The 23,387-nt window shown below is 43.1% G+C and overlaps 1 protein-coding gene across 6 annotated transcripts; it reads right to left on the reverse strand.

The window, feature by feature from the left end:
- Positions 1-5,155: 5,155 nt before the first annotated feature.
- letm1 (leucine zipper-EF-hand containing transmembrane protein 1) lies at positions 5,156-22,912 on the reverse strand. Of its 6 annotated transcripts, XM_086048938.1 has the most exons (16): positions 22,526-22,912; positions 20,123-20,180; positions 19,293-19,764; positions 15,428-15,571; positions 14,874-15,011; positions 14,513-14,716; positions 13,558-13,677; positions 13,257-13,388; positions 13,007-13,165; positions 12,102-12,194; positions 11,878-11,910; positions 11,362-11,496; positions 10,298-10,491; positions 10,087-10,119; positions 8,859-9,015; positions 5,156-7,635 (listed from the first exon to the last, which is right to left on the reverse strand). In XM_086048938.1, the coding sequence occupies exons 1-16, from the start codon at positions 22,608-22,610 to the stop codon at positions 7,471-7,473; spliced, it is 2,322 nt and encodes a 773-aa protein (XP_085905064.1). In that variant the 5' UTR covers positions 22,611-22,912; the 3' UTR covers positions 5,156-7,470. The 6 variants fall into 6 exon arrangements, with proteins under 6 accessions (XP_085905064.1, XP_085905065.1, XP_085905068.1 ...); XM_086048939.1 differs by lacking the exon at positions 11,878-11,910 and having other exon boundaries at positions 22,526-22,911; XM_086048942.1 differs by lacking the exon at positions 10,087-10,119 and having other exon boundaries at positions 8,859-8,997; positions 22,526-22,911.
- Positions 22,913-23,387: the final 475 nt, after the last annotated feature.

Below are 23,387 nucleotides of genomic sequence, written 5' to 3' on the forward strand. Positions count from 1 at the left end.
CAGAACAATTCTGCGTTCAATTTGTGCGCCGCGGTTCACACATTACGTTGTCATTTTTTTCGGATTTTAATGAACAAAGTACAGATAGGTGATAATTCTACTTAGAGTAAGTACAGTAACAAAGTATTTGTACACGGCCAACCCCAACATAAGTCTTTTTTCATTTTAAATAAGTCAATCAACAGCCCAAACATAGCCAAAGAAGAAATATAACATGCGGCAAGCATATCGTTTTCCAATTCAGGCAGTGTGAGGGCAGCCCTTCACGTCTGAGGACCCGAGGGACTTTGTGTTCGTAATACAACTCCAGTTCACGGGGTCGTCTAAGAGCTATGAATGTTCATGGATTTAAAAAAACTCCATCGTGTAGATATGTTGTATAATGTAGTGTATGGATAGTGTGCAACTGGGGAGTGAAGGTCACATTTCATTTCCTTGTGGTTGAAAAAAAAAGAAGAGCCCAGAACAGCAAACCCGGTGCCTCGTGTGGTCAGCCGTGTAATTACACATCATGTCATTATAGTATCATATGTACGTGAGTGCAGCCAAATCCAGAGGTGCCCCTCCTATACCCCCCGCCCCCCATTCCCTTGCCTGTCTCTTTTTACTTTTTTTTTTACCCAGCAACAGTGGCCACAAGTTGGACTGACGGCATAATTGCGACATGGCGTATAGCGACTAGCACGCTAACGCTACAAAACTCTTTGCAATGGAGCGCAAATAAAACGCCTGCAGTGCAGTCTAATTACATAGAACGTCCGTAGAGTACATTGTATGCATAATTATAGCGCGCGTGTAATTTTGTCCGCGCGCTCGTGTGTAATTATAGCGGTACTGTAGCGTGTGTTGAGACAGTACAGTAATAGATTTCCTTGTTTTTGAAGCCGTGGTTGTTTTCGCTGGCTCTTTTGAAAATGAAAGTTCTCCACATGAAAAATAGACTTAAAATGACCGCACGTATGTGTGTATGCGTGTTTGTATATATGTAGCTACTGTATGTTTATGTGTCTGACTTTAAATAAGTATTTATTTTTTTTATCCGCAACCTACATAGAAGAAACTTCAACAACAATCCGTCAAAGTCACATATATTTTCATACAGTATCTTTTACAGATGGCCGGGTTTTACTACTTCCATTTATACGGTTATTTTTAATCTGGGAAAGTGTGTTATTTCAACCAAGATAGCAATTACATAGCTCAAAAGTAGCTTAGCATGGTAGCGTCTTATCAGTACTGCCACGGTTAGCATGTGAGATACTGACTTTGAAACTCAAATATACATGCCTGTAGTATTTGTCATTGTTTGGAGGTGTGATTTTAGCCAATAGAACACGTCGAGTCACTGCTTGAGAGGAAAAGCAGTGTCATCATCAACATAAAAGTTACAACATTGTTAACAACACAACACCCCAAATGTTGATGGGGTAACAGTGTAAAATCAGTAAGAAGTTACCCCCAAAAAATCTTGCTTCTTTTTTTTTTTTAAAGCTTTGCTAGGGATGCCAAACATGTTTGTAAACATCAAAACAACAGAAGAAATGTTCTGCTTTGGTTCTTGTTGACTTCAATGAAAAAAAAAACAAAAAACATCAGATCTCTTGCTTTTTATTTTTGCTGTTGTTTTAATTGTGACTTCCAATTTGGTTTCTTTTCCTGCTCGGTTGGGTTGGGTGCCGCTTCCAGACCCGTCTAGGCGGCTGTGAACATCTCGTCGTGTCCGGGCAGGCGGGTGATGAGAGAAGCAGGAGGTTGAGGGCTGCTGTTGCCTAGCAACCGACCGCTCGTGACCATTTTCGCCCTGGTCGGCGTGACCACAAACAACACAAAATGTCAATTACAATTGAAAATTATTCCAGAAAAAATCAAAGTTTGAATTAAATCATAATTATACTAAAGTTTTTTTTTTTTTTAAAGCGGATACATTAAAAAACTTTTTTTTTTAATGTAAACGTATATACATAAAAAAAATACAATTACCTAAGAAGAAAATTGTTTAAAAAAATCACAAAACCAAATTAAATAAATAGAAAACACATTTGCACAGCTTGCTCACCGATGGGAAAAAAAATAAAACGTGACATCCTTAGTGGAGGTAACAAGTAAAAACAAGGATCTTTTGTTTTTATTATGTTTTTTGGGGTGGGGGCCTCATTGTCCTTGACTAACCTTGAGTGGATGTTTTTGCCCGAGCTTCTTTTTGTGCATTCTGAGGAGTGACTGGCCTAACATGAATATTCCCTCTTGGATCTTCGCTTTGCAACGTGTAGACGACATCCGGCATGAACGTCTCCACTCACCAGGCGCGGAGGAAAGCTTGGCAAAGGGAAGGGGGGGGGTGCGCATTAAAAAACATGGCAGAGGAGAAAAGCCTGCAGGTCAATGGCAGAGACGTCATCTTCTTTCTTCTCGCTCACTTGGCCTCACTTTCATCTGCTGCAGAAAGGGAGGAGGAAGAGGAGGAGGAGGGGGGGGGGGACGAGCGGGGGGGGCGCGGAGACCAGGAGTGCACACAAAGCATTTTTTAGGGCAGCCCCAACCTGGGATGAAAAGATTTGCCCATCAACAGTATGAGTGGCGTTGGAAATGTCACCTCGTCACGCAAAGTCTCGTCTTTCAAGCCAACATTGGGGTGTCGAATTCTGCCGCTGCTTTTCCATAATCGTTGAATTGTTTTGATTGCAACCGCGGTGGCATCAAGTGCGCGCTTATCATGGGATATCCTCTCCTGCCGTCACTCATCCATCAGCTAATTGGATTTTTGGCACCGCGAGACCCTGACAGGGCATCCCCACTGCCCACCGCACCCCCACTATAGCGGTGGCGGATGCGGCGTTTAGGCGTGAAATGGGCGCACATTGAAATTCATGAGTTGAAAGGACGAAGTGGGTCAATCCTGCAATTGTCACGCTCGATGTCACGCGGCGCAACAACAACATTCACATTGGACTCTCCTGCTCGTGCATGGGTCAACCAAAAGTCACAGGTAGGGTTTCAAGTCAGGGTTACGGATTCAAACAGAGGATAACGTTTCCAATTAGGGTTTCAAGCAAGGCAGCAGCAAGGTTTCGAATGAGGGTTTCAACACAGATCTACACTTTCAAATTGGGGGTTAAAGACATGGTTAGGGTTTCAAATTAGGATTTCAAGCCTGGACATTAGGCCTTAACGTTCAAGTTAGAGTTTCAATTAGGATTTCAAGAGAGGACTTCAGTTTCAAATGACGGTTTTAAGGCCGAATAGGGTTTCCAAATACAGTTTTAAAACTGGACTTCACTTTCAAATTAGGGGTTAAAGGTAGGATAAGGTTTCAAGACAACAGCGTGTTGCAATTAGGGTTTCAAATCAGGCCTCACTATTATCATAACTATTGTTATTGCAAATAACGGTTTCATGAAAGGGATAGCTTTTCAAAATTGGGTTTCAAGACAGAATTTGCCTTTAAATAAAAGTTGCATGCCAGGGTTTCAAATGAGCGCATTTTAAGTTTGGGTTTCAAATGATGGTTTCAAACAAGAGTGAGTGTTTCAAGACAGAATTAGGCTTTTAACAACTAGGGTAAGGGTTTTCACTAGGGTTTCAACACAGGGATAGGGTTTCAAATTAAGGTTTCAAGCAAGGATTTGGGTTTCAAACCAGGGCAAGGGTTTTAGGCCCGGGTTTCAAGACAATTTAGGGTGTGAATTGAGGATTAGGATTTCAAAACAGGATTTAGGGTGTCAAATTAGGGTATCAATTCAGAATTAGGGGCCAGGTTGCAAATGAACTGAAGCGAGCTTTACGTTCATGTAGGACGCGGTCAAGCGTTCGGTTTTTCAGAACGTTTCAAAGTGTTCCTTTGGCGCCCTCCAGTGGCCAATATTGCTTTGTCCACACCGCCGCCAACAAAAACATTCCATCTTGTACACAAGCGGGCGGAACGAATCTTTACATGACCTTTTTGTTTTCGGAGGACGTTTTACTTTTGCGCCCGACATTTGGAAACAAATATTTGAACTTTGATTTGCACTTTAATCTACTCTACCTCTTTGTTGTACACGTAAAAAAATAAATAAATGATATACAGTATCTTTATATGTTGGGTTTCAAAAAGTATTTCATGCCATGAATAGGTTTCACATGATTAGGGTGTCCCACTATAGTTAGGGTTTTAAGAAATTATAGTTTTAAACAAGGGTTAGGTTTTCAAATTAGGGCTTCAAACCAACTTTAGGGCTTGAATGAATGGTTTCAAGACACTTTTGGGGTTTCAAATAAGTGTTAAGCCATGGTTAGGGTTTCAAAATGTCTTTTAAGACTGAGGCAGGGTTTCAAGCCAGGGTTAGGCTCTCAAATTAGGGTTTCAAGACCGTGTTATGGTTTCAAGCCATGATTGGGGTTTCGAAAAAGTGTTTTAAGCCACAAGCACAGAGTAGGGTTGCAAAAAAGGGTTAGGGTTCTAAATTAGTTTCAAACACGGCTTTCACAAGCTGTACCGCTACTGTTATTATGATGATGACGATATTATTAATATTAGTACTAATATAAATGGAGAGGTTCATTCCTCTCATTCTGACATTCAAACGTGCTTCAAAGTCCTTTTGTCCTTTTTTGTCCAAGCCAAGGTTAGTATAGTTAACCAAAAACAAAAAATATTTTTCCATTCCCAAAACAAAAATAAGTTTTTCTTTAAAAAAAAAAAAAAAAAAAAAAAAAGACCAAAACTAACTGAAAGTGCATCTAAGGTTCATAAAAGTAACTCGAATTACAGTCAAGTGAAAATGTCTCGTGTTTTCATCTTTGTTGATTAATATCATACATGAGCTCTTGGGCTTTGAAATCCGTACACGGGGAAGGTCAAACGAAAATTGTAGTTTGCGCTACACAATATTTAATGACCTTTATTTAAAAAAAAAAAAAATGTACCTGTGTTCATATATTTAAAAAAAATACTAAAACTAATAAAAACGACACTAAAGAAAAGCATTTTTGAAAAGTTTTGATGTGACGACTTGCAGGCCGCAACTTTTAGAACAGAACCAAAACAAGCTCATAAACAAGACTGAAATCCACATTAATGGCCTGCTTTGTAATTACAAGTTTGTCATGACAAAATGATGGCAAAGTTAAACACACACAAACAAAATGAAAAGAAGCAGCAAGACAAGCAAGGAAGGACTCTGGGAGGTTTTTGTTATTTATTTCACTTTTTCTACATTGTGCTTTTTTTTTCTTTTTTTTACAATTCTATTCACCTGATTGGGAAAAATGATGCTTTTTTTTCTCCCCCCCACATACATTTCAATTCTAACGTCCTCAAAAACAAAACAATGAAAATCCCCAAATTTGTATGAAGGTTCAATAAATAAATCAAAATGATTTCAAAAATAATCTACATGTCATGTGCAGTGAGACAACACTGAAGATTCTTCTTGGTCTTTTGGTGCAAATGTTTTGAAAAGTCCATTTTGTGGCGTTACAATCACCGTGGCGACAATCAACAAGCTGTCAAATGTTCAACTATGATGATCATTCATTTACAGTAGAAGGATTGCCGCCACCCTCTGCGACCAATCCAGTCGATTGAATGAGAGTAAAAAAAAAAAAAAACATTTTCATTGTCAGCTAGCAGTCGCCTTTTTCAACACCACCACAGCTGCAGTCCAAAGCAAATAACACAAAATCATCACAACAACTACTCATAACAAGCACTTCTGCTCCCTTTGCGCTAAACAATCATTCAAAAATAAATGGTCATGATGCTAAATGCTGACTGCATATATGCTTATTGCTTTGTTCCTATGGTAACAACAACGGAGGACGGTTTGAGTCATGTGAGGCAAACACATCCCAGGAAATAGTCCGAGCCGCACTCCAAAGAGTGGAAATATCTCAACCGGCACTTTCAACATTTATTCCAAATCCTGGATAGGCAAAACGGAAAGCGCTGGCAGCCCAATTCGCATTCAGAGACTTGTTTGCAACTACCTGAAAACAATTTGAATGTTGTTCATAACACTATCTAGTGACAAGACATTCACTAGTACAGTGTGCTGTCATTGGGGCGCAACCTCCTGTCACAATTGAGTACATTTCCACAACTCTTTAATATTGGTCAGTCCACGCCAGGGTTGTAATCGTTTTTTTCATTTGTTTTAAAAGCGTGAGATTAATTAAAGGCAAAAACCAAGGGCAATACTAAGATGTAGTTTCACTTTTTTTTTTTTTTTAAATCAATTTCGTTTTGAAAATGCTTTCTCACTTCACTTGTTAGTTTTCGTTAACTGTAATAAATGTGGTCCTCGCGTCATATTTTTACAAATTATGGCCCAATCTAAAATGTTCAAAACGGCTGGCTCCCTTCGACGTTGCAGTGTTTAGGGTTGAGCAAATGCCATGTTGTTGCGATATCCCACTTGCAGTTGGGTACTCTGGTCCAGTCCAGAATACAAGATGGTGGCAGGGTTGCAGTTATGTGTCTCTGATCGAAGGACTTTGAACACTTGAGCAAAAATCGGCTTGTTTCGTGACACGAGCAGATATGGCCGGGACCAAAATGAGCACTTGCGTTTTGTCATTTTAAAGCCGATTCGCGTTTTCTCCCGTTGTGGTGTTCACACTTGAGCTCAAGCGAACTGAACCGTGGCAAAGTCCACTTGGATGCAGTCTGGGCCCATTTGTTTGCTCACATTTGCTTTTGGCCAGGAGCAAAAGTTGAACCAATTAGCCGCCTTTGATGCGAGCGGTTTTCAAACTTGAGCTCAAGTGAACCGAAGCGCGCCAGAGTTGACTCGCAAGTTGCCGGAGCACAGCAAGGCCACCAGATTTTCGGTGGAGGCGAGAGCGAACGCAGCCTCGCTCTTGATTTGCGTTTCCGTTCATGCTTGAGCGCGGCTGCTCATGGAAGTTCAACGGAAAGTTCCAAAGTTCTCGTTGGGAAGAAGGTCAGCGAAGGTCACCGTGGCGACCAAGGCCACTTTGACGTGTGAGCGTCTGCTGTCAGTCAGTGCGCACGGATGAAATGGAGACGAAGCAGTGCAAAAACGAAAGGACTCGAATGGAATCTTCTTTGGTTGAAGTGACAACACGTTCAATGTCCAACCGAGATGAAAAATCAGAACAAAGAGGAGGAATGACGTTTTTTACTAAAGTGCAGAAAGCATCGCTCGTCTCTGATTGTTCGCACTACATCTCCTGATTTTTTTTGTTTTTGGTTTTTTTTTGTGATTGAAGCATATTTCATGTGTTCTTTGCTGTCATCCTGCTGGGGGAAACAAATAATTCCAACGTGCCCCCTGGTCCAATAAATAATACAACGACACTCAAGTGTAATTTACACCATCAGTAGACATTTGTTTGACGTGGCGCCTTTTAAAGGCAATAGGAGCTCGTTCAGTTTGGCAGCTTTCCGTTGTTGTCGTTTTTTTTTTTTTTGTATAGCGTCCGCCAACGTTAGTTCACCTGCGAAAGCGCTGCCACTCTGGTCTCGTTCTAGCCGTTGAGGTTGGCCGCCTCCGCCTGCTCCTGCTCCTTCTCCGCCTTCTCCTTGGCCTTCTCCTTCTCCATCAGCTTCTCCTCCTTCTGCAGCATCGCCATGATGTCGGCCACCTGCGTGGTGGAGATGTCGATGTCCTCCTTGTCGATCAGCTCCACCACCTGCCGGCAAACGATTGTTCCGACTGAGACGGGCCAAAGATTCGGGATTCTTACGATGCTGCGGCAACCCGGCCCAAGGCGAAACAAACGGCAGACGAAGCGCCGCAGTCGCCCGTACTTGTTCGGCGGCTCCTTTTAGTTGTGTTACTGCAAATACAATCAAAACGCCCACGGGTGGGGGTTTTTGTTGGCTTTTGTCATTTCCAACCCCAGCTCTTTAAATATCTCAATAGTACACTTTTTACAGCAAATTGTGCTGTTTCGCTCTATCGTGAAAAACAACATGTTTTAATTCCTTATTTTCTGTATTTCATCATCACAATTGTGGTAAAATGGGCTTCATTCTAGAACCAACACTTGAAAACTGAATTAAAAAAAAAAGGTTTTCTTCACCATTTTACATCATTTATCAATTTTTGGACAAGGAAGCAATTTCAAGTCATATCCTTGGTTTCAGAAAAAGGCAATTTTCATGGCTTACTGCACTCCAGTGGAGAAAATGACAAAGGCAATTTAGTTATTAAGAAGAGGAGATATTCCACTGACTGTCATGAACAATTACATTTTCATTTCAAAAGTGTAAAAGTAGCTCCCTGTGCTGCCTAAAAATAGACTATTAGCATTTTTTTTTTTTTTTTATAGCTGACACTGGTAAAATGTCACTTTTTGAGGTTGTTTCACAAACTGCTTTGACAATCATGCAAACAAAATGGAAATTGAATGGAAATTTTAGACTAATGACAAGAACTGATGTTAATAGAAGATTTTCTGCAGTAATGAAGAAAAAAGTTTGAAAAAATATTTGATATTGTACGCGCATATGTGTGGTCTTGACCAACTGAAAGGGAAAATAGTTGCTACTGTTCCCTTTATGTCCTGTAGGTGGCAGTAAAGTGCATTACAAAGTTACAAAGGCCATTTTGGACTTTTTCTGGTGTGCCCTAATTGGACAATGTAAAGGGAGGAGAAGGGTCAGAAGGAAACGACCAGAAAGCCATGGCAGGGGCATTCATTTTGCAACTTGCTTTCGAAAAAGGAAAAAAAATATTTTTTTTAGCTACTTTTAAATTTTGGGGGAAACTTTGAGCAACTTCTGAAGACGCGCAACACTAAAACGTTTCCCTATAGACACCACAAACTGATTTCCTGCACCAAAGCGCATTGCCGAATTGACTTATTTGACTAAGACGGCAAGTAAACTCCAGCAGCCCCCGTGGCCACACCTTGATGACATCATCGATGTCAATCTTGCCGTCCTTGTTGTCATCGAGCGCCTCGGCGATGCTCTGCAGCTTGTGTTCGGGGATGTTCTGGATCTGCCGCATGACGCCGATGAGCTCGTCGATGCTGATCAGGTTCTCCCTGAAGGCGTAGAAGAGACTGGATACAGGAAAATGCGTTACCGGCTTGGGTGGGGGGGTAAAAGGCGGTGGAGATTTTGGTCTATTGTTTGTGTACGTTCATTTGGGAGAGGGTGGGGGGCCGGGGGAGGCGTGGGCGGGGGGCATGCTACATTCCAGCTCCTCCCCTCCCATGATCACACCAATCAACGGTTTCCCAGCAAGCTTCTTGAAGCTTCCTGCAATGTTAATAATTCATGCTCGGAAAAGAAATCATTACAGGTGCTTCTCTTGACAGTGAACCCTTGCCGATCGGTCGATCAGCAACGAGGAGCAAACAGCTGGCTTCGTTTCTCCTGATGACACAGGGCCAATCCACGTCCTTTTAAATTGTATTTTAGCGATGAAGTCATGAATGGCAGAAAACCTTGTGCAGACTGAAGAACTTGTTATGCTGAGGCACAGAGAGAACCTTTGCATTTCAAACTATTAGCAATGTCTCTTCAACTGTCCAAAAAAGACACACGGTTGGTTGCTAGACGTTTCAGACGTGTCTGATTTAAGTTTCATAAACCAGATGGATTTGGCCACCTTAAAAATATCGCAAAAGTGAAACTGTCGTCCGTTTTTGTCCTCATTAATTCATATCATACACGGGGGGGGGGGCTTATTTGAAGTTGATTGCTCCATCGTCATTAGCTAGTGGTCGTTAGCTGTCATTACACTAACTTCATTTTTCACCTTAGTGCGTGTGAGAATTGTTGCAATGTGTTGGCCATGCTTCGCTGTAAGATAAATGGAATGTTGTAAGAAAAACTTAAAACGACATTGAAGCGTTTGGGATGATCGTTTGGGGTCTATTTCGGGTTTAGACTTTGAACATGAGCTATTGTCTTTCTTGTCTTTTGTCAGCCCAGCGCATGGCGAGGGTTCACTGTATCCATCTCTGATTCATGTCAATGTGGATTCGTTGGAGGCAAGGCGGACGCTTGTCCAGCACAATCACAGCAGACAACCACGATGCCATGTTAGCGTTGGTGGAAGCAACAAAAAAATATATCAAATAAATCAATGCATAAAAACAAAATCAAAAAATTGCAGCTCAGCTTACCTTGTAGCATCTCTATATTTAGTCACGAATAAGCTGTAAATGTTTACAGTCAATTAGGGATCATAAAATGGTTGTTTTTTTTTTAGGATATTTGCACTGGGGAAACTGTGTATCTGAGCCACCGATCTCCACCAGGATTTTACCATGCAAGCAAGGATGATGATGATGATGACGACAATGTTGGCACGGCGGCGTTTCTCCCGTCGCTTACCCGACAGGCGGCGTGGTTCCGCTGTCCATCTGTCCGTCCAGGATGACCTTGTCCTTCTCCAGCTCTCCGATGATCTTGTCGATGCGTCCGATCATGCAGTTGACCCTCTTGGATAGACGCTGGCTGGCCTTGGACTCGCACACCGCCTTCTCCTGGCCCGTCTTGGAGAGCTCCTTCTTGATCTCCTCCAGGTCCTGCGTCACACCAGACCACAAAAGAGCCGCCGTCGTCAAAGTGTGCTAACGTGCGCCACGAGCGGAACCTTTCTTCAGTTATTCACTCGACGAATATCAGCATCAGCTGTTTTACAAGTCTGGAGGCCGAGAAGAGATCAATTTAAAACGAGGGTTGACTCCAGGAAACTATTTATCCATTTCAATTTTCGCCTAACTTTCCAAGAGATGCCGCTGACACTGGGAACTCCGTGCACTTTTTTTTTTTCTAATTAAAAACAAATGAAGTGAAAGTTTAACATTTGAGTCATATTGAAATGTTGGAAAACTTTATTTACAGTTTTTTTTAGTTTAGGTTTTTGTTTAAACTTAAAACATGCTGCTGACGCTGGGAGTTCCCTGCACTTTTTGTTAAAAATTTAAATCAAAGCTATTGTCTGTGTCTGTAACAAAAACAAAACATGCATTTCAGCAAAGAGTTGCAATTAAAATTGTGTCACTACAATTGTTCCTTTTACTGCTAATTAATATGGGCTCCATATTGCCTCATTGATTTCTAATATTCAGTATTGGCCCTGAAAAAAAAGACATATTGGTTTATCAGTACGGAACAATGTAACTACTATACAGTCATGTATTCATAATCATCTACATATCGATATTTTACAGGCTTCTCAATTTCAAGTTGTTTGCCGCCGTCTTTTGGCATGCAATTTACAAACTCCTTTTAGGGAGGCGTCAATTATTCACAGATTTTTGCTTTTGCGACAGGGGTGTGGTCTTCCACTAATAGGGAGGAAGGGTCACTGTATTTTTTGAGGCGGTACATGGTGTGTAAAATGTTCAAGAACCACGGCCGCAGAGAATCCATTTGAGTGCCAGTGACCGCACCTCACTGTACTCCTGCACGTCGTCCTTGAGCTCCTCCAGCTCCTCCTTCTCCAGAGTCAGCAACTTCTTCTGCTCCTTCAGCTTGGAGCAGGCGTCGCTGATCATGTCGATCTCCTCCTTAGTGATCTCTTCGCCCTTGAAACAGAAGAAAAGACGCACATGAAGCACTGAGGAATGATACACAAGTGTCCATGTACACATGACATGAACAAAACAATAGGGGAGAAATCACTGAGGAATAACCACAACACTTGGGAACAATTCTAAGTGTCTCGACAGGTATAATTCAGGCTTTCCCCAATTTTTCAAGACACACCCCCCCTTCATATACTCATGAAGGAAATGTATATGTGTTCATATTCAAATTCATCTTGACATTTATTTGGGAAGGCTGGGGAAAATTCTGGGAGTCTACAGAGGAGCAGCACTATGTAACCAGCAACTTCTGGAACTTGTACAAGCGCAGGATCATTTGGGAGGAGGAGCTAGCGTTATTTAGATAGCACTACAGCTAACCTGGTAACGCAGGAATGTCTGCCACTGTTCATACTGTATTGGTGCACGAGATGAAGGCGAAGGTATAAGAAGAAGAGAGAAAATAAAAACAGCGTAACAAAGCGAAAGGTTGACTCAGTAAAGCAAACATTTTTTTCATAATAATTTGACACGCAAAAGCACAAAAGACAGGTTTTCATTGTTACACAAATGTTGCACAATTGATCAAAAATGTACAAAATTACTTTAAGCCCTTCGATGACAGGGGCCGTGTCTGCGAGCACGTCAGCCTGGGACACCGTCTGCACGCTTCGTTCAGCCTCCAGCTCCTCACAGTCCTGCAGGGGGCGCCAAAGCTTCATCATCATGTTAACATCCATCAGACAACATCAGTTTAATGATAGAAATGTGCTACTCTGCTCAGAGAGAGTTACTTCAAACAGTAGTTCAAGATTTTATGATGTCGACAGACTCACATGGATTACTCAACTTTACAGTAATTCCTGTTGCAAATTGGAACATTTTTTTAGAACCATTGAACGTGAATCTGTTTGTTGAATGTGTCATCGGGAATGAATAACAATCTATTTTTGGTGGGAATTTTATTGGTCAAAAAAGTAAAATATTGATGTGAGTATTTTTGTATTGTAGAAGGGAGATGTTGAAGTTTGAATGGTGTGAAGCAATGAATGAATGTGGGAAAAGAAGTGAATAATGTTGAACATGTGAATTTTGAATATTGTGAAAAGTATGAAATTGTTGGTACGTGTGAAATTTGAAGTGTTGAGAAATGTTGAAAAGGTAAATTGAATGACCCAAATATTTTGTGGATTTTGAGTTGTAATGAGGTGAAACCTTTTTGTTGAACGTCTCATTGGGAATGAATGGGAAGTAGTGGTGTGCAAAATTTGGTGTCAACTGAAAATATGGAGTGAGAAAAATAACCGCCTGGAAGGTATGAATTTTTGGACTAAGTTGAAGTTGGGATTGTGAAAATAGGTCAATAAATAGGGAAGTCAAGCATGACCAGAAAAGTGCAAGCAATTGTACACAGGCCCAGCCATCTACAATTGTTTTGTGCGCAGCCCTCGGTATAAAAACACAACTAGTCTACACCTAGTGTCCAGATTGAAGTGAAATGATTTGATACCCTAGCAGCCTTCTCTGCGGCATCGACCAGCCTCTCCATCTCCCTGTCCTTGTTGTCCTGGCGAATGGCCGCCTCCTCCTGCAGCGTGGTCTCCACTTTGGTCTTGTTGTCCACTTTGGACAGCTCCATCTCGGCCACCATCATCTGGGCCTCCTTCGTCTGTGGAAAAAATGTTGGCAGGCAGGTCAAGACTAAACATGGCAAAGGGCAGTTTGGGAGCTGAATAGGGAAGATCGCAAAGCGGACGCACCACCATCTCAGGGAGCGTCTGCAGGGTGGTCTTCAGCTGGTCGGCGGGGGACAGCGTGTCGGGGAGGTACATGGCTCGGGACAGCAGCAGCAGGGAGGTGGGGATCTGCTGCTTCAGATGAAGCTCCAGCCACTGCGAGATGCAAAATGTGGGGGGGCGGATAAGGTCGAATAAGTCGACCACAGAAGTAGCTCAAAGTCAATACAAATCCAGCCGACTACCGAGTGTTCGATGGAATAAAAAAAGATTCAATGGTGACACCTCAACGTGGTCGTCTGTTGGAAAATAAAAAGCGACGCACCTGACCGAGCTGCTCTCGGAGTCGCTCCTCGGTGACGCCCAGCGATCTCATCCCTCGAACCCGACAGGCGGCCTGCACCTCGTTCACGTTGAGGCTCTCCACGCCCTCCTCGGCAATCAGCTGGAAGGAAGACAAGCACATCCGGCCGGCCCATCGAGCATTTACAGAAGCAAGTGTGATGTAATACTGTCATCATATTCTTTTCTTCATTTATTTCATTGTTTTTGCTTTATTTATAATTACATTAAAAGTAACATTCATGATGAGAATGATTTTTATTTCATTATTAAAATGAACAATTTACATACACATTCTAACGACTGTCATTTTTTTATTTATTTTATTAAATCCTTGGTTAAAAAATTATAACTACAATGCAAATTACTTATTTTTACTGTCAACAACGTTGTGTAATTTACATAGATATTTTAAAAATGATTTGCTGTTTTTATTTACTTTAATAAATAATTGCTCCTTGGATTAAAAGCACATAAATTATGAATAATAACATGAATAATGACAATGTATTATTTTAAATACTGTAACCTACCTTTACATAAACATAATTTTTCATTCATAGTCAAACTGAAAAATGAGAATGTATTTTTTTTTTTAAACCAATATTTTACATATTGCCACCCTCTTAAAATAGAAGCCTAAGCCATAATTTGCCAAAAATAATCTTCTTATCTTTAAACATCCCAGGACGCTGGCCACCTTTGCTAAAATCGGACACAGTGAATTAAACCGATCATTTCATTCTACCCCCGAAACAAAATGATTCATAAATATAATTATAAAACAGTGTTTGGCTCAGTTTCTTGTGTTTTCTGAAAAAAAAAATGAAGAAAAAAAAACACGTAAGCTGTTATTTTAGGAAGGTGACGTTTCAAAAAATCAAATGCACAAAACTTTGCCCATCTCAAAACAAAACAAATTCACAAGCGCAGTCAACCTTGTCGTCGGCGCGAATGTTCCTCAGCTTCATGATGAGCTGGAAGCGCAAGAAGTTGTTGGTGCCGATGGACTGGAGCTCCAGCAGGCGGCACAGCGCCACCAGCTGGGGCCGGGTCAGGTTGTCCAGCGTCAGCTCGTCCTCAAACAGTTTGGAGAAGCGCAAGATCTGCTCGTTGCTGGGACGCTCGCCGGAGTTTCGGATCTACGAACACATCACGCAACGGTCAAATCAAGCTTTACCTTTGATTTATATTCATCTACTGTGCAGCACTTTGTTCCTGGGGCGGGTTGGGTTGATTGAATATGTATGTGTGTTTGTGTTGGCATATTAAAGCACCCGTTCTACGTCGTTCACCAACCTTCTGGAAAAAGGTGGAGAACTCTTCGGCGACGTCACCTTGGGCCGCCTTGTTACGCAACGCGATCTCCTCAATGGTGTCCTGCAAGAACTTGGCCATCTCCAGCTTGACGCGCAGCTCTTTTTTCAACCTCTCCTCCTGCGTGGAAAACGTTACACGCTGTGAGTACATCTGCTAAATTTGAAGGAATAATAAAAACTGCTGCCACACAAAACAAGAAAGTGGCTGAATGACGGCTTGCATTGCACAAAAACTCTTAAGTCTGGTCACTCGTATCGCGCGGCGACTGCATATTCCCACAAGCGCGGACAGACAGAGATAATCATGTATATCTAGGCCGAGAGAAAAATGTGACATTAGTAGGCAAGGTAATAAAAAAAGCGTGCTATAATTATAACCAGATAAGATTAAATTAGCCAACAGGATTAAAGCTTGTCCAGCAAAACAGTCTGAGCGCCTGACGGGGTGAAAGTTCACACATGAAAGTGGAGAGGAGTCACTCTTTAGCGCTTCTTTTGTGCCATCGTGGTTGTCGGCGGTCGCGGGGTCGTTACCTTCTTGGACTGCGTCTCGAAAGTGGACGGCAACATGTTGGGGAAGAGCTTGAGCGCGACGGGCAACAGGAACTCCATGAAGGGGACGATGATGAACACCAGGAAGGGGAGCAGTCGGAAGACGTCCGCACAGGTCCGCAGGAACTGGAGGGGAAGGGGGGGGGGGGGGGGGGGGGCGCACGTTTGAAAACAGGGAGACAATGCTGTATGGCTGCAAGTTCAATGATGGACACGCATGCCAAATTTCATGTCAAGCGGACGCACGGCGTTGGTTTCTTACCCCCTAAAAATCAATGTTTGCCAGGATACACCTGTTTGCTGAATTAGTTAAATAGAATAGTGAAATAGTTCGCCCCAAAGGTCATTTATCTGCTGGAATATTAATAAAAATCATTCCCCAAAAGACGATTTAGTGGTAAGAAATGAAGTCTTCCATGCTCAGGCCCGAATAACCATAAGACACAAAACCATTTTAGTCGGGGGCAAACCCCGAAAAAAAAAAAATGTCTACAAGGATACACATCTTGGCAAAATTTGTTTCGTTTTTGTGTATGTTAAAGCCCCCACTTTGCGTACTTTCAAGTGTTGGCTGACATGTCATCTATTTTATAGGCCAGTGGTTTGAAAGAAATCAAAAATATATATACTTGGCTCTCCAAGTAGCACTACAACGACCACATTTCAAAGACAGCGCAGTAGTCCCGTCATATGTAGTGTTCATCAAAAGCGAGGCGGAGGTTTCATTCCTAAAAAGTATATTTAATAATACCGCAATTCACTGTAACATTATGCACAGTTGAACATTAACACTGCGCTTAAACACACGTTTTTTTTTTTTTTTTTAAATTCTGAAATTGTATTCCCCATACCCAGTCCTTGTCGCAACAGCATTTTGCCTTTAAACTAACACAATCCCTGGCTAGTATTGTGCGACCTGAGTTCTATATGAGCGTCAAACGTGGCTTAGTGGCGACTGAGAGGCCACCATGTCCGTCCTTCCTCCACCAGCGCCACCTGCCAGTGAAAAGGCCTTTTGTGCGAGGGGCCATTGACATGTATATCATCACATCAATGTGGTGCTGGCAGGGGGGGGGGGCCCTTGGTGGTTGGGCAGCACATGATGCAAACAGAAGACTTGAGAGTGAATATGAAAAGAAGATTAAGAAGGCGAAAGTTAAGCCCAGGCTGGCTCAATGGACTGCGGATGGTTTGGGACATGCGAGGGAGTCAGCTGCATGTGAAAAGGTGCAAATGGGGGTTGTGTGAGTGTGTGCGCGTGCGTGTGCGTGTGTGTTGGGGCCATCGTCAGCACTCACTACTAGCTATTGAAGTGGCTTAATTTTCTTCTTCCTACTACTATTAGCATTTGTTTCAGTCTGGAGCAGAGAGGCTTCATCAATGTGGACTCCCAAGTACTTATAAGACTGGACCTGCCTGATGGGTTCATTGTGGGTGACCACCCGCCTCAGGTCACCCACAGCTTTAAAACGGAACACCATTTCTTCGGTTTTCTTTACATTTCGCATCAGAAAGTTCAGAGTCACGCCACCGAACAAAAGGACGGATCTCAGAATGGTAAGCTGCTCAACTGTCAACTTTGTGTAGCAAACCCGGGATGGCAGTGTCATCTGAAAATTTCATGATGTCATTATTATGGTGGACTTTTATACAGTCGTTGGGATGTAAATAAAATGCTCGGAGCGAGCACGATTCTCCCTTTCATGGAACATAACGCTCGCGATAAAGTGTGGTTCAAGTTCATCCGGCGCAGTTTTAGTTTGACTTCATGGTATTTCTTTTGTAATGTTGCATCATCATTCGAGCACACATTCGTTGCGAGTTGGTGTGGCGCTGTGAGTTGTGAAACTTGCGTTATGTGCACAGACACCTGCGCGGTTGCACTTCAACTGGGACTGGAATGCAGCCTTGCCATCAAGTTGCGCAAGTTTTCAACTAATATTCGATGCGGGAAATGTCCTCACACAAGGCTTACCAGTGATGACAAAGAGGGAAAGTGTCACGACAATCAGCATCATTTATTAATTGCGACACAGGAAAAAGTTAATGAACTCATTCGCTGTCAGGGAAGTCCGAATCCAACAGTTCAGCGCCACCGTTGAATATGCATGTCAAGTATGTTTTTCGACGGGTAGAGGCCTGCAAGACGCTCTCGCCCAACTTGTCTGTGAAATTTGGCTTTGTAAACCACTCTGTAATGCTCTAAAGCAGCAGGCAAGATGGGCATGTCTGCTTTGAAAACGGCTGGCTGGGAATGAGTTCAAATATTCAAATGATTACAGTTAGTGCTTTACGAATCAATTCACTCGGCGTCACGTAGCGGGGGGAGTCAAATCCAGTCCAGTATAGTACAGTCAGAACAGAAACATTGGAGGCGACATGAGCCTAAAAATAATCCCTATGGGGCGGGCCCCGATGAAGCCGTCAAAGACGCTGATGTTTTCCCTGCAGCGTGACTGGAAGCGGACCAAGGGGCGCAGTCACAAGTCGACACCCGAGGCCCGTGAGAGGAGGACTCATGACGAGTCGCCAATGGCCTGCCGCTCACGCTAAGCCGCTGATGCCAGCGCCAATGTCGTGACCCGGGCCGCCCGCCCTCGCGCCTTCCCACGCACGTGAGCCCAAGGTTCAGACGGACCCCCGACGCACATTCCCGGCCAGGAAGTGTCAAACGCTTTGGATTATTGAATCCAACACCTCACATCAGCGGGCGATGTTACATAATCAGTTGAAATTAGACTTGAAGTGGTGACGAGTTGTGTCAACGTAAGGCTTTTTTTCTACTCTACTTGGTTTCGTTGGTGTTAGCCGCGGGGCAGCGCGCAAGGACGACAGCTCGCCCATATTTGGAAGCGCTTGTGTAGCAGCCAACCAGGAAGTAGCAGGGAGGCTTTTCCTGCTGGTTGATCTATTGCTGTTAGCGCTCTGAAATCACTTCGCCGGCCCCTTTCCTATTGGATGCAATGTTAAAAAAGGAGCAATTAAGGTGCCGTGATGCCCTCGTGCGTGGGCAAGGAGGTACACAAGACAAAGAATCAAACGCGCTAAAACAAAATGACAACACTTGCAAGGAGCTGCTGTAGACTACAACTCAACAGTAGACCGTTATACCAAGAATAACCCAGTCCAGCTCCTGACAACACTCATTAGGCCACGCCCCTTAATATGCATACAGTAATTTGGAGTCAAATGAGTTACTAGCTTGGTCATGTAACAAATCAAACTCATAAATCAAGGTACCGCTCTATCTTGAACGTTGCCTCACAAGTTCAAATCTCATTAGAATCATCACGATGATGTAACATGGTTGCGTAACACACCACCCGAAAAAGTTGATGATTGAGCGTCGTGGATTGCAAGCGTTGTCGTGGCGCACGGTTCATGCATCTTCTCTTCTTCTCTTAAGCAGCGCGCGGAACACCGAGTGAGTAAACACGCAGCGTGCAGCCAATTTCCACAAGCAATCCCATTAAGGACGCGGGCGGTTTGAGCGGGGGCACAACAGGACGTTTGGACGGACGCGCTCGAACGCTGCGCCGTCTCGTAAATGTGCGCTCGTTACCGGGAACCTCGTCATCAAGCAAACGCATCGAGCATTTCGTGTCTTGGATTGCATTCAAAAAGCAATCCAATCCTCTTAAAAGCCATGCAGAAATTGCACAAAAACAGCAAACAGGCGCGTTTTCCAGTGAATAATCGAGAACAGGTCCCAAAATAATCTTTTTTTTTTTTTTTTTTTTTTTTTTTTTTTTTAAATCGGCAAGTAGGTGAATTTGCAAGTAGCGAATGGCAAAATGGTGGCGGATCACTGAAGCCCGCTTTAGACAATAACAATCTGTGTCCTCACCTGTCTCCTCTCGCGGCGGGACAGGCCGTGTCCGTTGAGCACTTGCCACAGCATCCGTCCGGCGATGCCCGTGTCCACAAAGAGCAGCCTGAAGCCGTGGTAGTAATGTTTGATTTCGTCCACCACCCGCTGCGGCAGCGTCCGCCTGACGGGCTCGGCGTCCAGAGCGGGACTGTACACCGGCCCCCCTTCCTCCAGCTTCTTCTTGTCCTTCAGCGAGCGCAGCGACTTCTCCACCTTGGACTCGTCCCGCCTCGCCGGCGAAGCGTGTAGCCACCGGACGCCGGGGACGTCCCGCCGCGACGGTTTGCTCCAGCTGGAAATGGCAGCGTACGGTGAAGGGGAAGCCCAGGGGGCCAAGGCGCGGAGTAGGCGGCGGGAGTCCGAGTTCGGGCGGGGGGCATCGCATGAGAGGAGTGAGGGGCCCAACTGAGAGAGCTGGGCAGCGCCGACGAGTCGGAACCCGTCGAGTCTGTGAAGGCAAAACCAAAATGATCAAATGCGCTTCCATTCAAGACCCCCAAAAAACGTAAATTAAACATTTTCAAAGGTGCTTTTTAATAGCTCAAATTTGTACATTTTTGTACTTTGCCTTAGAGCCTGACCAATTAATGCGCCAGTACTCACGCTTTTAAAGTCTGCAAAAAGTTCAGTTGGCTGCCACCATAACAGTGCTTGTGCCTCAAATGTCTGCTTGCAAGTCAAAGCATAAAAAAAATAAAATAACAAAAAGTCTTAGTCTGATCACTCCTATCTTGAGGTATCCGCTCTACAGTAGGAATGGGATTGAATAGAACGTGAGGGTTTCCGCCAGGACCTGCTTGTCTCACCTCTGACTGGAGAGCCTTAACGCAGAGCAGTTGAAGCAAGAAGCATCTTTTAGTTTCCCTGTGAGGAAGCAAACATATTGATTTGGAACGGAAACAAGAGCGCATCGTGCATTACAGACACAGTACAATAACCACCAGTCCAGGTCGACTCTCTGAAAGGGAGCCAATACATGACAATGTGGACCACCATCTTTTCTGATGCAACTCTTGCATTGGATGTCATGAGAAGGTGTACCTAATGAAGTGGGCCAATGACTTACTATCTGTCGACCCCCCCAGGAGGCCCCGGCGAGAGGCCCGCCGATACTTTCGACCAATCGTTTGAGAAGCGGCAGCCAGGCCACGCCCCCCCAGGCCGAGAGCAGTCACACACACACACACACGTGCATGCACAATCACACGCAGAGGGTACTGGAAGCATGTCACTTAGAAATGACACAGAGGGAAGGGACTGGAAAGAATGTAAAAAAAAAAAAAAATGCAGCCGAGGGTATTGGGTTGCTTTGAGCCAACATTCAGCAGTTCATTCGTTTGACTCAAAGCAGTGTAAAAGCAACACATAGCCCATAAATTCTATTTTGGGTGACTTGGTCAAGCGTTTGTTGTTATTTACACAGCGCGCCAAGCAACGCGCCTTTTACGCGACATACTTGCAGAAAGCAGTCGTAGTCAAGACAGGTTCGAGAACTTGCATTGCCTTGCCTTGCCTTTCCGGACATATTACTGGGAAGTGTTTGAAATTGTGAGAATGAATGCAACATGTCTCCTTGAAGTGTTTGCAAGTTCTCTTGGGAACCTTTCCTATTATGTCGAGCAGCGCCAACCTTTCTTCTGGTCTGATAGACAGGACCTGCAGACGAGTCAAAGTCGCCTTCGTGATCCTCATCTATTAATAAGCTTGGCCTTTCATGCGCCATCAACACCGTCTATGCGGTCTATATTGATTTTTAAGCCCATAGCACGACAACCACAATAACAACAAAACCAAATGAAACAAAGCATTGCTAGCCTTGTACATTTTACACAGCGGTACATTTAATTCAATCCGTGACTACTCACTAATCTCAAACCATCTTCATACATTCAAACAAATGGAAATGCGATTAATCTCTTCTGTCAACATTTTTCGAAACATGTTTTTAATTTTTTTAAGCATTTTTTTATGTTGTAATTTATAAAAATGTACAGTAATAAGTCAATGAAACAGAATGTATAGAATTCTATGCATCATGGTTTTAATACACATAGATGAGTTTCACAACTAAGTAACGCGGTACGCTGCACCAATCATTTTACGCAGAAGATGAGGTTAAAAAATATAGGCCTGCAAGTATATTACTCTGTCTGTCTACATGTGTTGCTGGACAGTTTGTGTTCAAATATCCATTACTTAAAGTGTCACACAGTTGCTAGCACAACAGTGTTTTGTGTTGTATGCTAGCATTAGGCTAGCAGACTTTCATGCTATTTAAACTTCAACTGGGATTGCAAATAAAGCCTGAAGAAAGCACTTGACCTCTTTTATCGAAGCCTCGCTCACTCTCTGATTCTTGTTGTGAAGTTTACTTCTACCATTCAAATTCATGACCCATTGGTGGTTTTTCACTATTCGAAATTGGAATCTGGTCCTTATCGCCACGAATAGTGAGGGTCCACTGTATTTACCTTTGCCGATCCTTCTAGAAACTTTACTTCTCACAAAGCGACCAGCAACAGCGCTAAAAGTGGTCATTGTGTTGGCAACATTCTTTTTTTCCTGCACAGTGAAGGGAAGAGTGCCCTGATAATAATTTGTAAAGTCCCATTTAGGAACGAGCAATTTAGTGGTCAGCGGATGTTTTAGTATGTAATTTTAAAATGACTGCTTGTGATTGACCTTAACATGTTAATTTCCTAACTATAGGAACATACAGATCTAGACACGTAGCAGCTTATTAAAATGATTATAATATTGATCACTTCACTTAAATTAGCCTGGTAAGACCCTTGACCTGTCACGACATAAACAAAAACATATTACATGATGAATATTTGAGAGGGAGAAGACGAAGGTGATGCCATGGCAACCGGCATCCTCTCATCCAGTGCGACCTGAGCCGCTGTCCTCACACGACCTCATTGCTGAATTCTCTTCTCGCTTGACAACGTTCATTTACAAGACACTTTTTTTGCATTTTTACGGGAACAATGAGTCACCCGCCACCTCACAGCTGGAAACTCTAACGGAAATTTACCACAAATGCTAATGTAACGAGCTAGTTAGCTACGTCAAGATTAACCCCCCCCCCACCCCCCTTCACCAACACATACACACATACACACACACACACACACACACACACACACACACAAGCGCAAATATATACGCAGAGGCCTAACAAATGAATAACTAAAATACCTTACCTTTGGCTTTTCGTAGATCGCTGTTTAACGACCTGGAGGTTGTCATTAATGGTGTCCTGGACCTCGTAAACAAGATTAACGCCATGTGGAAGCTTTGCTCTCTCGTTCGTTCGGTCGCTGCTACCTTGGACTTTTTTTATTACCCGGTGCGCTGGCTAGCTAGCGAGCTAGGCTAAATGTGAGTCGAAACTAAGGAAAAGAGACTACAAGAGTTCGGGTAGAGGCACATAAATACAAAAACACAACACTTAAATAACTGTACAACATCGGAGAATCCGGCTTCGCGGTTCATGCCCTTCCCGTATCTGTTTCGCTCGCTCAACAACGAGGCCTTGAGTGACAGCTAAACCGAGGCGTTGGGGGGGCAAGGCTTCCTCTGACGTCATACGACCGTTAGCTCGACAGTTAAAAAATAGAGACAATTAGCACTGTATTTGTATTTTTTTTATGTGCCAAAATGTATGTCAATTTGTTATCTGGGTATTACTCATATATTATCACGTATACTTTAATTGTTAATTATTACTCAAGTTTGGTTTAACTGCGGCGGAAACACGTTTGGTTTGTGGTTTAAAAAATGTAATCACATTGTCAATTTTTGGGTAGATTTTCAAATTACAATGACATATACATGCTCATTTTATCCATTTATATTATAAACTAATACCATTTTATCTGAATGATAGACTTTTTTCTGATTTAAATTAGTGTTTTACAAGACAGGACACTTTACTTTGAAAGTCACGTTCTTTCCGACCATGACGCGTAGTACCATGGCGGGATCCGCCAACCGGAAAAGGAGGGGAACGATGAGGAAAAATAATAATAATCAGTTTTTTTTTAATATATATATTTATTTGTG

Source organism: Filicampus tigris, chromosome 13 (genome assembly GCF_054856515.1).
Source record: "Filicampus tigris isolate MCC_2025a chromosome 13, RoL_Ftig_1.0, whole genome shotgun sequence".
NCBI classification, from domain to species: Eukaryota; Metazoa; Chordata; class Actinopteri; order Syngnathiformes; family Syngnathidae; genus Filicampus; species Filicampus tigris.

What these genes read in the sequence shown, in the direction of transcription:
- letm1 (XM_086048938.1), bottom strand. Translation starts at nt 22,610, where the DNA reads ATGGCGTTAATCTTGTTTACGAGGTCCAGGACACCATTAATGACAACC. An exon ending in CGATCTACGAAAAGCCAAAG is followed by an intron (nt 20,181 to 22,525) that starts GTAAGGTATTTT and finishes GCTTCCTCACAG; the next exon opens with GGAAACTAAAAGATGCTTCT. An exon ending in AAATATAGAGATGCTACAAG is followed by an intron (nt 9,016 to 10,086) that starts GTAAGCTGAGCT and finishes TCCTGTATCCAG; the next exon opens with TCTCTTCTACGCCTTCAGGG.